This window comes from Armigeres subalbatus, chromosome 1 (assembly GCF_024139115.2).
Source record: "Armigeres subalbatus isolate Guangzhou_Male chromosome 1, GZ_Asu_2, whole genome shotgun sequence".
Taxonomy (NCBI): domain Eukaryota; kingdom Metazoa; phylum Arthropoda; class Insecta; order Diptera; family Culicidae; genus Armigeres; species Armigeres subalbatus.
In genome coordinates this window covers 91606147-91623247 of record NC_085139.1, presented here as the reverse complement: position 1 = coordinate 91623247, position 17101 = coordinate 91606147, and the positions used below count along the sequence as shown (strand labels likewise).

General features: G+C 36.9%; 1 protein-coding gene across 1 annotated transcript in view; it reads right to left on the bottom strand.

The window, feature by feature from the left end:
- LOC134222962 (sodium-independent sulfate anion transporter-like) overlaps positions 1-15440 on the bottom strand; it is a 39467-nt gene extending 24027 nt beyond the window's left edge. Inside the window, exon 1 of the mRNA XM_062702129.1 lies at positions 15123-15440. Within this exon, the coding sequence (XP_062558113.1) occupies positions 15123-15183 (61 nt within the window). The 5' untranslated portion in view covers positions 15184-15440. The remainder of the gene's footprint in view (positions 1-15122) is intronic.
- Positions 15441-17101: the final 1661 nt, after the last annotated feature.

The following is a 17101-nucleotide window of genomic DNA, read 5'->3' as shown; positions in this document are numbered from 1 at the left end:
CTCATGACAAATATACACCCCTTTACCTTTACCTCTCAATCACCCTTGTGAACAACTGGTAAATATCGACAATTCGATTATTCGTACTGTAATTATTTATGATCATTTTTTGTGGATTTATTGAACTCGACGCATAAGGCACAAGTGGGGCAAAACTATACTGACACACTTCAAATATGTAGTACGAAACTTGAGCCGATATTATCTTTCCCCAAAATTCGTTATGTAACAACGCAAAAGCCGCAATTGGTGCGAAAGAAAAGATATGCAATTCCTCACTGACACTCGCAACATGTTGTGCAATTCAACTCTAAGACGAACCTTGAGTTTACCAACCGCATGTGGGTTACGGTGATGGCGAATTTTATTTCGAAGATGACATTGCACATTCTCTTCGCAAGTAAGTAGTAGATCATATGTATTAGTAGCCAAATTATTGAATCGTGGTTTAATAATGCTGTTGTATTTTATATTGACTAGGTATTTGTTTGATTTTGACTTTATTCGATTTAAATTTTTGACTTATAACCTTTAACTCGTATACTAAGTATGCGAAATGGTTATTATATAGGTTATTTGCGAGGTTTCGGCTTTTTAGTCTGGATATTTTTAGAACAACCGTTAAGGTGATTATAGAATGAAGCCCGTGGTGAATTTCAAATTTATCACACGTTTATCTACATACATTTCCAAAACCCCAAATCTGGCGTAATAGTTTTTGTACAGTGCCGAAACTCAAATTATGATTGTTCAGCATAACTAAGCAAACGATCTACCATTATTTCAGCCCAATACGCGTTATGGTTCTATCATCTCGTGCTCTTGAAAAAAATATTGGAAAAGCACGTGGTTAACAAAATGGCCGATTTCTGGTTTCATTCTATAATCACCTTAAAGATCTGTCACAACGTTTCGGCAAGTTTTTGTTGTCTTCATCAAGAAAACTGAGAGGATTAGTTTATTTTTATATTCTTTTAAAATGTACAAATTTTATTGTGTGGCACATACAAATCATAAATGTGCGGGAGAATAGAATTCCACGAGAAAAGTCTGAGGAAGTTTTCCACAAAATTCATTTAGAGGGAAAGACGGCTTTGGCAGGTTTTGTTCTATTATTGGCAGCGGGGTTTTTTGTCGACCAAACTTTATGAAATTTGGCCACAATATACTTTGATATGCAAAGAATGGTTAGGCCAAATTTGAGCATAATCAGTCATAAAAAACCCCTTGACAATAATAGAACAAAACCTGCCAAAGCCGTCATTCCCTCTACTTTTTTTCAAAAAATTCATTTGAAAATTATTTATAAATTTTTTACAAGAACTACTTTGATTTGCTTGTTTTCTCACTTCTTTTATCTTTTTCGTGCCTTCACTAATGCAAAAAGAGTAACCTTTATAGAACAAATCATCTATCCCAACAAGCAATCACGTGGCGGTACTGCTAGAGTGAGCGCAACACAGTGCCGTTTTTGTTTGTGTTCTGGGTTCGAATCTCGTCGCGATCTTATTTTTTTATAAAACGCACCCTGAAAATTTTCGCGAAAAATGAGTGAGGCATAAAAATGATAAAACGAAAAAAAAATTATCAAGTAAACACGATTTTGGTTTTTTCAGGCCTGCTTTCGAGAAAAAAGGAGCGCGAGAAAGATGTTTATTGCCACAGACTGCTAAAAAAAATCTTCTTCGGCCTGAAAATCGCTTGTTTTCGCCTCAGCAGCGGTACGAACCCTGCAAACAATACATCAGAACAACAATATTGGTTGTTTTTACTTACGAAATTGCTGCGAAACTACTTTATCGACAATATGATGACATCAACCAAAGAGGAAAAAATGACTGTAGTCAGTATCGAATTAGCTACATGGCGAATGAGTTTATACAATTTTGGATATCATAAGTATGATATTTATTATTGTTTCAGCATTTAAAAAAATGAAATTCGTTTTAATAAAACAGTGCATCAGTGTTGAAAAATCCAATTCCTCGTTGTTGGATGCAACAAACGAAACAGTTGTTTCAATCGTACAATATTCTTCTGCGCGTGTGGAAAACTCTTCAAAATGTCCACGAGGAGATTTCCGGAATTTCCACTAAGCTTTTTCAGAATTTGAACAAACAATTTTTATTTTTTTACGAATAATTGTTTTGTTTTTCGGAATTTTGATCAAATTTGTATAGATTTCTATGGGACATTCTTTGTTTTGCTCATAGGAAACTCTTCGAAAATTCTTCAGAAAATTACTAAAAAATGGGAAACGATCGTTTGGCCGAAAATCATTCGACGGAAAGACATTTCGTGCGAAACGGTTATAAATGAAGAACGGCTTGACCAAAAATTTCATTTGGCCAAAGCGAAAATCGGCCAGAAAAGTCGTTGTCTCTAACAGGTTGTTTGGCTGAAATGGTCGTTTTGCCGAATGAGTCTACAGGCCGAAAATGAAGTTTGGTCAATATGGTCGTTTGACAGAAAAGGCCATTTGGCCGAATTGATCATACGACTAAATGGCCTTCCAGTCAGACAGCCATTTCGGTCAAATTACCTTTTCGGCCAAATGACCAAACGATATTTTCGGTCGTATAGCTTTTTCGGCTTAATGATATTTTCGGCCAGATCTATTGATTTCTATTGAAAACCTTTTCTATTGAAAGCCATTTGTTCGAAGGCCGCTTGGCCGAATGACACGGTAAGCCGAATTCCATTTTACGGAATTAAACGTTTGCCCGAAATGGTTGTTAGGTTAAAAATGGTTTGACCAAAACTGTAATTCGGCCGAAAGCGACACACAACCGAAAGGATATTCGGCCGAGCTCGTAATTCGGCCAACAAAGTTGTTTGCCCTAGCAACCTTTTAGGCATGAACTACCGTTTGGCAGAAATAATCGTTTGACCGAAAATGTAGTTTTGCGCAATAGATCATTTAGCCGAAAATGCCGTTTGATTGTTTTGCAGAAAGGGCCATTTGGCCCGAAAAAGACCTTTTTGTAAAACACTCCGACACTTGAGGCCAGATGTCCATTTCGTCCTTACGATCCTTTCTGTCAAACGAACTAAAAGCCAATGTTTTTTTCAGCCAAAGGAACTGTTCTGTCCAACAAATTAGCATTAGTATTAGCAATAGCATTGTAACGGTATAATTCGTAGATTGGACACTGGTGATACTCATGTTTTACTTTTGAGATCCTTATCTAGAATGCTATCAGAAATTAAGAAGGGGAGTGGTCTTTGATACCAGTCTTATACAAAAATAACAAAAGCATGAGGATTACTAGCCCCCGACTTAGCGACACCCCCATAAGTGCCACGGAGTTGGATAATGAGGAAGGTATTCGTTGGGTCAGGATTTCCCTGTAGCTGGCAATGTAACTGTGGTAGATCTTATCCCGTATTACACCACGTAATGGTGTCTACCCAGCGTTACGGGTAGAACTGTTCGGCTGAACAAATTCCGAAGAAATCCTTCAGAATTTGTACTTGAAGTGCTTCTTAACAAATTGTGAACGGCGGCTCACACCTCTAAGTGTGGATATAGATAATTGAGCTATTGACTTACATATGTTCCATAAATTGAAATATTCATGTTTTAAAAATTAACTTGTTTTGCACTTTTGTGGATGGAGTTACTTCTAGCTATTGTATAATTATTTTTGATGATCTTGGTTATGTGTGTAATTTGGGTTTTGGATGTTTGTCATTGGGCTATTGAGCATTGTTGTTTGGCTATTATTTAAGGTCACTCCTGACGGAATCCAAGTTTAAAAGTGCTCGCGTTTTCGGGGGCACACCACTCGATCCGGAAGCAACGCACAACTGCCATTTTTATTATTTCGCGCATGCTGCGACGCAGCAAAGCTAAATTAACAAAAATGACAGTTGTGCACCGCCTCTGAATCGAGTTGTGTGCCCCCGAAATCGCGAGCACTTTGGAACTTGGATTCCGTCAGGAGTGACCTTAAACGAGATTTACATGTATGTAATATTGTAGCGTATGCTGTATTAAGGGTTTGAACATCAACTCGACTGTTCACTATATTGAGTGTGTTGTAGATATGAAACTCTCTAGAAAGGGTAATGAGTTGGTTTTGTTACTACTATCAACAATTTTAGTTTTGTCCAAGTCGGATGTATGTTTGAAATCTATTATGTGTTCCATTAAAGCAGGTTCACCTCTAAGATATACAGTTTTGATTCAAATTACAAACATGGTTCATATTCCGAACACTTGCTTTTAAATGGTCATTTTGGCTTTATTTGTGTAATTTTTTTTTTCATAAGATCTTTAATTTGTTTGTAATCTTGATCCTGAGTGGGAAAATCGATGAAAATATTAGTTTGAGGTCGTTGAAACGCAAGTATTTGGAATATTAGTCATGTTCGAGATTTGTGCCAAAACGGTACCTAGATCCAATTTCATCATTGTTTTTTTCCTAAGGGTCCGTCTTTAGAAAAAAATTAAAATCGATTTTTCTAATACTGTTCAATAATTAAAATAGGACATATCATATACGCCTTTGTTCAGAATAATAGCAGCGGGGCTCCCCGATGACAGATTTAACTGAAATGTTGTCAGTTAAATGCAAATATGTTGAACTTCAGGAAAGGAGGAAAGAAGAAAGAAGAAGGTATGAGGAAAAATTGAGAAGAAAGAAGAAGGAGAAGAAAAACAGAAAAAAGGAAGAGGAAAGAAGAAAGAAGATAGAAGAGAAAAAGACGCTGGAAGGAGGAAACAAGATGGAAAAAAAATAAAAACGAAAGATGATACAAAAAGGAAAAAGGGAAAATAAAGGGGAAAGATGGAAGAAAGAAAATTTAAAAATGAAGAAGGAAGAAAAAACGAGAAGAGAAGAAGGAAAATGGAAGAAATAAGAGGGCAGTAGAAAAAGGAAGAATAAAAAGAAAAGTGAGGAAGAAAAGGGGAAAAGAAAGAAGGGAGAAAAAAGATAAAAAGGGAAGAAAAGAAGAGAAAAGGAAGAAGAAGAAAAGATTGAAGGGAAATAAAGACGAAAAAGATAGAAGGAAGAATGGAGTAAGAAAGAGAAAATAAAGGAGGAAGAAAGAAACAAAATTGAAGAACTGACTTCTAACTTTTACCTGCTCTTTTCTTTTTTTAACTAATGTGTTCCATGTTTTCTTAACACTATCATTCTTATTTGCTATTATATAGTAAAAATGTATTATCATTATTTTATACTCATCACATTACTTATTATTATTAATATCTTTATTAATGAGGTTTTCGGCCCTGGACCGGTTCGCCTCGTAAACATCACATTACTTCTTATCATGCATATATTTCATTTTAGTTATAATACATATGCTATATTATACATTGTATATATCTTTAATCATTTTTATTTTCAATGGATTAACGACTTTTTATGCCATCAGGGATATTTTTTCAGATCAGACCCAAGGTCCAGTGATAGCGGTATTCATCGGGCGAAACACCACCGTATTACGTAATGCTTACAGAGGAAGTAGTTATTTATAACCTAAATTTACAATGAATTTGATGTTTCAGTATTGTATTGGAGGACAGAAGCTTTCCAGGATTATCTACCAGAACAATATTTCATATATTCTCTACACTTGTCTAAATTTCCCTTACAATATTACTGATTTGACTGTAAATATATGAAATGGGGTTGGGAGGGTGCATCAGGGCATCAATGAAGTTACAATTGGACAATGAAGTGGTAGCCAATCGGAGTCAAGGAAGGAAAGTATTAGTCGTTCGCGTCTATTACTTTTTTCTCCAACAGTTGTTAACCAGTTGACGCGCCCTTCTTCAAACAAACCATCCCGTGGAAAGCTTGACAAGTATTGCAAATTTCATTATTCTTTTTGTTGGATCATTTTGCTGGAAGGAGATTCTCATTTTCCCGTGGGTTTCGTGTAAGTGTCTCTGCTTACAGGTCCACCACCCCCATTTTTGGCCCTTCATACAGCAATATGTTGAATTCAGAATGATATTGAAATTTGACCTTACTGTCAAGTGGAACCGCATGCAGAGCAAGACTCCAGCCAGGATGGTGGCTAACTACATACATACATACATACATACTATCATTCTTATTTGCTATGATCAGGGAATGTAAAACATCAACATTGTAAATGTTGGCACAAACTCAACTCGCAATCAGCGTTTGTCCCAAACTGCGACAGGATAGGACAATGATCGCACGCCGAGCATTTAGAAAAGTAGTCGATTTTCGATGGTTCAAGTTATCAATGTTTAGACATAAACTTAACCATTTGTGTTTTTTGAAATATAGAAGAAATCAATTACCTCTTCCTGTTTGTTGCAGATAAAATGGAACGCAACATTGTCTTTATACTCTGCAGATGAGGACAAAGACTTATCACTATTCTCTTTTGTTGCAAGTTTTTTGCATTTTTCATCGACAATTACATTCCTTGGCTATGCTACATCTTTGGTTATCATTATTATTATTACATTTCAATTGCCTCTGGCAGTTATGATTTTTCACCTAGGGTACCAGGAGATAAACGTTGCAATAGAAGATTGAAATGATTTTTGTCTAAATTTGGAAATTGTTTTAGGTCCGCGATTTTTTCGTAACTATTCATTCTGGCAAATTGTGGGTGTAATCAATAGTAAATGTCTTCTGTGACCTCCAAATGCCCCAGAAATTGGTCTCATGCAAATACTGATTTTATTAAAAGCCATTTTGAGATTCACAAAACCAGAAATGTGATCTCTGGTAGGTTTTGTTCTTAATTGGCAATTTATGCAGAGCAATGATTTGAAATTCGATCAGATTATGTTCTGATTATATTTTAATACATGTGGTCTCAGCAGGGCCGGATTTAGCCGGAAGGGGGTCCCGGGGCCGACAGCTTGTGGGGCCCCCAAAATGAAAAAAAAGGTTGGCTTTGGTACATAAGAATTGTGGGGCCCGGGGCCACGGCCCCACCGTACCCAAACCAACAACCCCCCTGATCCAGCCCTGGATCTCAGAAATGCTCTAATAATAATACTACAGAATTAGGTCTAGTCTAACCATCATTGATCATATCAGGGCTGAATATTAGTCCATTAAAGTTATGCATATGGATCCTTGTCATATGTTATTGATAAAAGATCAAATATCAAACCTTGAGAAAGCAATTATGTTGCTTGTATTCCTTTATTTGTAATCCTTGGAATGAAATGTGGAAAAAAATTGCTTAATATTGACATGTCTGACTATAGTTCCCCATAGTATTTCCGGACTGTATCTTTTTAAAACTAACTTTATTAAAAACAATTTCGATTTGTTTCAGAAAGGTTCAGGTGGAAACAAATTTGCAATACAGATTTTTTACTTGAGATACAGATATAGAGTAGAGTGGGGCAAGAGTACGCACTTAGTTTTCAATCGATCATGTAGCCCTTATGAAGCAAGCTTCTGCATATCAAATCAGTGTCGATGATTCATATACTCTTCCTTTATGATACCCAGTGGAAAAAATATTGAATTTATTGAGACTCACCCCCCCCCCCACCCCCTTCCTTATCTTACACTATTTGTATGAATCCTCTAAAAATTATATGGATCGTCACACATCTCACAACCCCTCCCAGCTAAACGTTGCGTAATTTATGAATGTTTCTTTTGATTAAATGAAATTATCATTTAGATGAAATTGTGTTTTCGTACTATGTTTAGGTGTACAACAAGTCCTAATACAATTTCATTATTTCGCTTCAGTGCTTTGTTCGCTAAGTCCTTTCTAACACCAAATTACTTCAATTTATCCTAAAAACTTGTGATAATTTCAAATTCGGTCCCTCTTAGCTGTGGATCTTTACGCTTTGGAAGAAGTCTTATTTCGGCCGGAGATACGGGTTTGACATCATAACTTGAAGATTGATATGCGTACTCTTGCCCCACCGTTTCCTGCGTACTTTTACCCCACAGTCCCAAAAATAATTCAAGTAATGGTTTTGACTTCTTGGAAAACCAACCGGATTGGTGTTCTGTACCATAAAGTACTCTATACAATAGGTTATCGAAATGGTATAATGTTCACATGATTGAACGTATATATGGTAATGAAATACTAGTTGCGGAAATCCAATTATTTTTAGCAAAATGATCAAAAAGTTATCTAGCTCCATATCTCCCTTGTTGTTTATTCATATCGTTTACAATTACACATGATAATAGTTGGCCAGAATACCTGTCAAACTGATGCAGTGCTGCTAGTTTATCTTTTGGCAACCCTGGCTTTGGGGTTAACTTTTAGAATTGGACACTTTTACGGATGTTCCGGATCTTCCGGAGGACCGTTTCTGGGACATTTGTAGGTCACAGAAGGGTTTAACTATTGATTGCACCCACAATTTGCCAGAATGAATGTTCAATCAAAGTTAATTGCCTATTTCCGGTGATTAAACCACGACTTGGACATTAATTTACAATGTTGTGACCCACAGATGTACAATACAATACGAATGACAAATTATACAATTACCAAAACTTTTTCAATAAGTTTCAATAAGTTCATTGGAATTGTAATACATCCGCCATTACGCATTTTTGTCCGAGGTACCCCCTGGGGCCAGCGAAGGTACCCCCAGGGGGACATGTACCCCAGGTTGAGAACCGCTGCTCTCTCTCTCTCTCTCTCTCTCTCTCTCTCTCTCTCTCTCTCTCTCTCTCTCTCTCTCTCTCTCTCTCTCTCTCTCTCTCTCTCTCTCTCTCTCTCTCTCTCTCTCTCTCTCTCTCTCTCTCTCTCTCTCTCTCTCTCTCTCTCTCTCTCTCTCTCTCTCTCTCTCTCTCTCTCTCTCTCTCTCTCTCTCTCTCTCTCTCTCTCTCTCTCTCTCTCTCTCTCTCTCTCTCTCTCTCTCTCTCTCTCTCTCTCTCTCTCTCTCTCTCTCTCTCTCTCTCTCTCTCTCTCTCTCTCTCTCTCTCTCTCTCTCTCTCTCTCTCTCTCTCTCTCTCTCTCTCTCTCTCTCTCTCTCTCTCTCTCTCTCTCTCTCTCTCTCTCTCTCTCTCTCTCTCTCTCTCTATCTCTCTCTCTCTCTCTCTCTCTCTCTCTCTCTCTCTCTCTCTCTCTCTCTCTCTCTCTCTCTCTCTCTCTCTCTCTCTCTCTCTCTCTCTCTCTCTCTCTCTCTCTCTCTCTCTCTCTCTCTATCTCTCTCTCTCTCTCTCTCTCTCTCTCTCTCTCTCTCTCTCTCTCTCTCTCTCTCTCTCTCTCTCTCTCTCTCTCTCTCTCTCTCTCTCTCTCTCTCTCTCTCTCTCTCTCTCTATATATATATATATATATATATATATCTCTCTCTCTATATCTCTCTCTCTCTCTCTCTCTCTATATATCTCTCTCTCTCTCTCTCTCTCTCTCTCTCTCTCTCTCTCTCTCTCTCTCTCGCTGCTCTAGGATGGGCTTTGGGAATTGGCCGTTTTACGGATGTTCCGGGTCTTCCGGAGGACCATTTCTGGGACATTTTGGGATCACAGAAGACTTTAACTGTTTGTTGCACCCATTATTTGCCAGAATGAATGTTTATCAAAAAATCGCGAAGCTCTGGGATAAACTTTTGGAATTAGCCATTTTACGGATGTTCCGGATCTTCCAGAGAACCATTTCTGGGACATTTGGAGGTCACAGAAGACATTTACTATTGATTGCACCCACAATTTGCCAGAATGAATGGTTACGAAAAAATCGCGGAGCTCTGGGATTAACTTTTAGAATTGGCCACTTTTACGGATGTTCCGGATCTCCCGGAAAACCATTTCTGGGACATTTGGGGGTCACAAAAGACTTTACCTATTTATTGCACCCACAATTTGCCAGAATGAATGGTTACCAAAAAATCGCGAAGCTCTGGGATGAGCTTTCAGAATTGGCCAATTTTACGGAAGTTCCGGATCTTCCAGAGCGCTTTTCGATGCCGGTTGAAGGATAAGTTTGCCCAGAAATGGCATATACAATATAGCAAATACAGTTGGGATCATCAGAGCACATATTTGCAAGCAATTTTATGTTTCATAACACGAAACTCGAAAATTTGGTGCAAATTGAGAAGCTCAAACAGTACCTTTTTAGCACAGGTTCCTCGGAGACTAGAGTGATCAATTTGGATGAATCAACCCGTGGGCTTGTTATTGGAACCTACAGCTTTCGTTTGGGGCCTAAAGATAGAAAATCGCTTGAAATTTGAGTTTTTGTGATCGAGATGAAATCTTGGATCCAAATGGACCCCAATGCACAATGTGTAACTTTTTTCTAATGCATTAGGAAGGTTAAAGAGTAGGCATTCCAATTTAAAATTTTCAAAAAAATAGTTCGATCGATTAAAACGAGGTCTAACAACAATACATTATGAACAGCTTCAGTTTTGGTATTTGCTTTGAACATTGCATCAATCATGTCTTGTAGCAGGTGACTTCAACGCGTGGGCAGTGGATTGGGCCTCTCGGTTCACTAACACTAGATGTTATATCCTGCTAGAGTATCTAGCGATACTGAACGTAGTCCTGCTGAACGAGGGCCAAGCGTCAACGTTCAGAGGACCGAATGGCGAGTCATGCATCGATGTGGCCTTCTGCAGCGCGGAATGGACGGTGGGACCTGAATGGAGGTTTCACGGAGAGTATAGTGCTAGTGACCATTAGGAAATATGTTTTATGATCAGCTATACCCCCAACAGAACCACAAGGCGAGTCAGTAAATACAGGATAGTGATGGCTAGGACCAACAGCACACCTTCTGAGAAATCCCCGGAGATGTTTGCTCCCGAAGCATGACTCATCGGTCTAGACCGCCACACCGTAGGAGTCAGTGAACGTGGTACAGCTAGTGACTAACGATGAGCTTATCGCCATTGCAAGAAAACTTAAGCTAAATAAGGCACCAGGTCCGGATTATATTCCTAAACTGGTCCTTTAGCACGCAATTCTTGCTGCTCCAGATACATATGTTCAGGAGCTGCCTCCAACGTTGCTTGGACGAAGGAAACTTCCCAGATCGTTGGAAACGGCAGAAATTGGTGCTCTTGCCTAAGTCTGGGAAATCCCCAGGAGAGCCTTTGGCACACAGACCAATTTTTCTACTCGACACAACTGGGAAAAGAAGAAGGTGATCCTGAATAGATTGTCGGGCTATACGGAGTGTGCTGGTGGCTTATCAAGCAACCATTATCAGTTCCGCAAAGGCCATTCTACCATCGAAGCTTCTAATCCCATCAGCCCAGTTTTCAATAGAAAACAATGGGACAGTATTCCCCGCTGCAAGCAACTTGTCGCGAGCAAATCGATTAAGGATAAGTACCATAAAAGTGAGCTAAACTTTTTCACTCGTTTTTTACTAAAGAAAATGTATTTTGGTCATATCTTCTGAGCCCATAGTCCGATACTGCCAATTTTCAATATGAAACAATGGTACAGGATTTCCCGCAACTTGTTGCGAGTAAATCGATTAAGGATAAGTGCCAAAAAAGTGAGCTAGATTTTTGCATACATACACACCAACAGACATCACCTCAATTCGTCGAGCTGAGCCGATCAATATATAGGAGAGAACGGTCAAAAATGCACGCCTGGGGCAAAATGGCCTCAAAAGCCCCACACATAGGATACGTTTGCGTTGCGTTTGACAGTTTTCCCATGGGAAATGTGTCAAACGCAACGCAAACGTATCCTATGTGCGGGGCTCTTCACTCATAAAATCACTCATATAATCTGTTGTAGTACATTTATGAACGAATATTACCATTACAATTCATAATTAGTTATCCATCATTGAGCTCCATTGGGAAAAAAAATAGCAAAATCCCTTCATATTCACTCAAATTTAACGATTTACAATTTTTCAACCACATCCGTAAAATTGTAGTTCAATCCATTAAGAAAAAACAAACAACCATGCGTTCACCATCATTTTACATGCAATTGAGTCATTTTAGACCACCATTCGGGCGTTTTGCCCCAGGCTTGTTTTTAAAACATTTTCAAATGCGTTAGAAAATCATGAAAACCTTATTGGTTTGAATAGGAGATCATTGTGAAATGTAGCTGGGTTTGTAAATTTTGCACCTATACGTTGGGGTTGGGTATTTTTGTTTATATGAGCGAAAACATCGGAAAAGCTTAAGGGGTGCATTTTGGACCGTTCTACCCTAACTTTGGGGCGGTGTGTGATGGCGAAAGATGGTCGACGACCCAGTTTTCAGAAGGTGGTAAGAGCTGGATTAGAAGTATACGACAGCAGCCCTACAACGATGGCGTTTGCTTCAGATCCAGTTGGTAAAGAAGGTGTGCGGCGCAGTGAGCAAAGGCGCAGCCGAAGATAGAGCGATGTTGCTGCGAACCGAGTATTGTATTGTCTGTATACATGTGAGCAAAATAAAGCAATGAATTTCCCAAAATTCAGAATTTTAAACCGTAGTCATTAGGGGAGGAGGTTCGGTTGTGGGCACCCTTTTGCCTTTGACCTATAACTTTGCCTTAGTTGATTTTATGCCGACATATGTATACCGAAAACTAGACAAATAACCCCACTTTTTGCTAAGAAATGATATTGATTTCGACGATTTGGGAAATTTTATTGGCATTTCGCAAATTTCACATTTTTGAACATTTCTATTTTGGGGTTCGGTTGCGTGCACCCTTGAAAACTCTTCAGAAAAGAAGAAATAATCAATACCACCTAGATTTAAAGAAATAATTTGTTTATTCTAATAGCCAGGAGGCACTAAAAAATTCAGATCAATCCACCTAGCAGTGAACATGCCTTTCTCGTGCATTAGGGAGGATATTGAAAACAATCACATAAGAAAAGTCTAAAATTGAAGTTCAGGTAAATGGATTTAATTTTTCCATTGATTTACGTATATTGCATTAAAAAAACTGATTAATCACCCTAGCGGTAATGGTGCCTTTCTAGTTCATAATAAAAAAATATTTTTTAGTCATAAATTTTGATCTCATTGTCCGATTTGACCAATATTTAACAGAAAGCAATACCACAGGATTCCCCGTTGAATGCAACTTGTTGCAAGCAAATCAGCCAACGTTTAGTTCCAAAAAAGTATGTGTACAATCAAAACATGCCAAATAAATAAAAATAGTAATTAAACTCATTATTACTATCAATTATGTCTAAATAGTTATAAAAACTGTTTTAAAACAAACAAATGACGGTTGTCAGAATGACAGCATCTGTTATCTGTCAAAAGATACGTAGCGGTGCCCATAACCGAACGGTGCCCACAACCGAACCTCTTCCCCTAATATTAAAGAAATTAATCAGAGAATACTCAGCGCTGGGGCTTCCCGCTTGCATCCTTCTGATCACGAGCACCGATTCACCAACAGAAACAATCACGCGTTCAGTTTGACCCGTGTTTAAATCATCCAGCACCGAAACCGGATTTTCATCAATTTATTCCATCCAAATCCAGTTTCGACAACAGCCTGGATAGATTTATGCAAATCAATGGTTAATTTGGAAGGAAAAAGTGCTTAGGTCATTGGATTTTTTTGTTGCTTTATGTTAATGAATGTGAGCTTTTCGGACAACTGCCTGGAAGCTTTCTACCTACATCATCCTTCATCAACATTTTATTTATTTTCATATTTGTTCAAATTGACTTAGGTGTTGCAGTGTTACACATATTTGCATCCACGTTTCTCCAGTCCAGTTTCTAGTTCAGTGCATACCATACCAACAGGGGTTGAAAATATTAGTTTATGGTAATTTCAAGAAAACATCTTTCACACGACATTTTGAATTAATGATTTTTCAGAAACGTGTAATAGGGACACGGCAGGTATTTCCGTCCATCGTCGTAGGGGCTAAAACCAACGAAAGCAACGTACATTTGCTAGAACTCCACTATAGCAGAACGTTTCTCCTGAGCTTACGATTTGGTACGTATGAGTTTTACAAAAAAGCGTCTCTTTTATTGGTTTTCGAGACTATGGCGAACAGACGAAAATACCTGCCGTGTCCCTAGTCCTAATCCGTCAGACAGGACGTGGCGAATAAATTCTGTAAAATATGAATCGAAAATTGTTTTTTTAATTGAACTATTCACAATAATTTTTAATTCATCGCTAACTGCTAACTAAGGTTTTCGATCTATTGCTTATTGATTGCAAACAGCAGAGAATGGCATAAAATGCAATCAAGGTGAAAATATCTCCTTGAATCATTCACACTAAATTTTGGTGCGCCTATTTCGATAACAATTCACCTGTAGTTTACCGAAAAACTTTGACGTATTAAAAGCATTACTTCGATTTTAACCGAAATTTAACGATTTGTCGTTCTACTATCGGATATGCGTTCTACTCATCAGATATGCGTTCAGTTCGCTATACATTTATTAGCAATGCGAGACTTAAAATGTACCCCACCCACAATTCCGTTTTGCATAAGGTCAACTTTTCAAGCTCAATTTGTAAAATATCGAACAAAATAAGAAGGTTCATATTAAACCATGCTCCCCCACCAGTAAAGACGAAGCAGAATCTCCCTTTGCGCCTCGGAATGTTTAATAACACATCACTTCATGGTACGCAAAGTCCAACGAGAATGCAAATGATGTATGCGTCAAGATTGTAAAAAGCCCCGGAAAAGTATTAATTCATAAGCAACCGTTCCGCCATAACGGTGGAACTGTTCGTTGCTTCGGTTCCTGATGAAATAGAACCCATCCGTGCAATGAATCATGATTCCGTCACTACAGCGCTGGGCTGGGTTTCTCAATCCCTTTGGGGTAAAACGTTTGCGAATGGACTGGACTGTTCACTTGTACGCATCAACTTAATTTAATTGAAACAAGAATCCTGTATTGATGAGTTAGTTGGTCATTGAAATAAAATTAAATCTGATAATAATAAACTTGATTCTACGAGGTTTCCCAACGGAAAACAATACGAAAAGGGCGAATAAGTAGTCACTTGGTTTGCCTTGTGTTTGCAATGAGAATGGGTCGCCATATCATGGTTTGGAACACGCTGCATTAATGCATGTGGCTTGTAAACACACCGTCTAGATAAAACCTTCCGGAAGCACAACCGCAATCCAGCACTTTCTGATAGCGAAGCGTAATTGAAAATAAAACAGTATTTAAATGCACTATTATTTTGCTGTACGTCACATACCGTCTGGAATCTGATGACTTGGATAAAGCTCTCGATCTGTTATGATGACTTCCTTAGCCATGCTTAGCCAACTGCTGCGGATCCAACGTGGCTGGATTAAGCGCTTAATTCACAAAATTCTATATCTCAGATCACGTTGGAGTTTGTTTCGCAAATACACGTATTAACTAAACTTCGATTTGTGGCCCAAACAAAGCCCACCCTCTCGTCACTGACAAGCCACTAGCCGCAAGTGTCAACCGTATGCAAAAGCTGGAACCGAACTGCGCCGTCTCCACCAAATTTCTCATCTGTTGTTGAAAAGTGAATGGTGGTGGATCAGAGAACTGTCCGTACTATTACTATGTTTGGTACATTCCTCTCGGCTGCCACCACCTGTTGCATAACTATTTCGCGTCGCGGCGGCGGTGCGGTGGAAGCGATGAGCGCGCAAACGTTGCGAGAGAGGTGGGATAGAAATATTTTGCATCAATGATAAGTTATCTATTTTTACCGGCATTAAAAGAAGATACACTGATATCATAAAGCGTCCGCAAAACAAATTAAAGTTAAGTTAAAGTTAAGTTAAAGTTAAGTTAAAGTTAAGTTAAAGTTAAGTTAAAGTTAAGTTAAAGTTAAGTTAAAGTTAAGTTAAAGTTAAGTTAAAGTTAAGTTAAAGTTAAGTTAAAGTTAAGTTAAAGTTAAATTAAAGTTAAGTTAAAGTTAAGGTAAAGTTAAGTTAAAGTTAAGTTAAAGTTAGAGTTAAAAGTTAGATTAAAGTTAAGTTAAGTTAAGTTAAGTTAAAGTTAAGTTAAAAGTTAAAGTTAAAGTTAAGTTAAAGTTAAGTTAAAGTTAAGTTAAAGAATTTAAGTTAAAGTTAAGTTAAAGTTAAGTTGAAAGTTAAGTTAAAGTTAAGTTAAAGTTAAGTTAAAGTTAAGTTAAAGTTAAGTTAAAGTTAAGTTAAAGTTAAGTTAAAGTTAAGTTAAAGTTAAGTTAAAAGTTAAGTTAAAGGATTAAGTTAAAGTTAAGTTAAAGAAGTTAAGTTAAAGTTAAGTTAAAAATTAGATTAAAGTTAAAGTTAAAGTTAAGAAGTTAAAGTTAAGTTAAAGTTAAAGTTAAAGAGTTAAGTTAAAAGTTAAGTTAAAGGATTAAGTTAAAGTTAAGTTAAAAGTTAAGTTAAAGAAGTTAGAATTAAAGATAAAGTTAAAGTTAAAGTTAAAGTTAAAGTTAAAGTTAAAGTTAAAGTTAAAGTTAAAGTTAAAGTTAAAGTTAAAGTTAAAGTTAAAGTTAAAGTTAAAGTTAAAGTTAAAGTTAAAGTTAAAGTTAAAGTTAAAGTTAAAGTTAAAGTTAAAGTTAGAATTAAGTTAAGTTAAGAATTAAGTTAAGTTAAGTTAAGTTAAGTTAAGTTAAGTTAAGTTAAGTTAAGTTAAGTTAAGTTAAGTTAAGTTAAGTTAAGTTAAGTTAAGTTAAGTTAAGTTAAGTTGAGTTAAGTTAAGTTAAGTTAAGTTAAGTTGAAGTTAAGTTAAAGTTAAGTTAAAGAGTTAAGTTATAGTTAAGTTATAATTAAGTTAAAGTTAAGTTTAAGTTAAAGTTGAGGTAAAGTTAAGTTAAAGGTTAAGATTAGAAGTTAAGTTAAAGTTAAGTTAAAAGTTAAATTAAGATTAAAGTTAAGTTAAAGTTAAGTTAAAGGATTAGAAGTTAAAGGTTAAGTTAGAAGTTAAAGTTAAAGGATTAAGTTAAAAGTTAAGTTAAAGTTAAGTTAAGTTAAGTTAAGTTAGAGTTAAGAGTTAAGTTAAAGTTTAAGTTAAGTTTAAGTTTAAGTTAAAGTTTAAGTTAAAGTTTAAGTTTAAGTTAAAGTTAAAGTTAAAGTTAAAGTTAAAGTTAAAGTTAAAGTTAAAGTTAAAGTTAAAGTTAAAGTTAAAGTTAAAGTTAAGTTAAGTTAAGTTAAAGTTAAGTTAAAGTTAAGTTAAGGATTAAGTTAAGTTAAGTTAAAGTTAAGA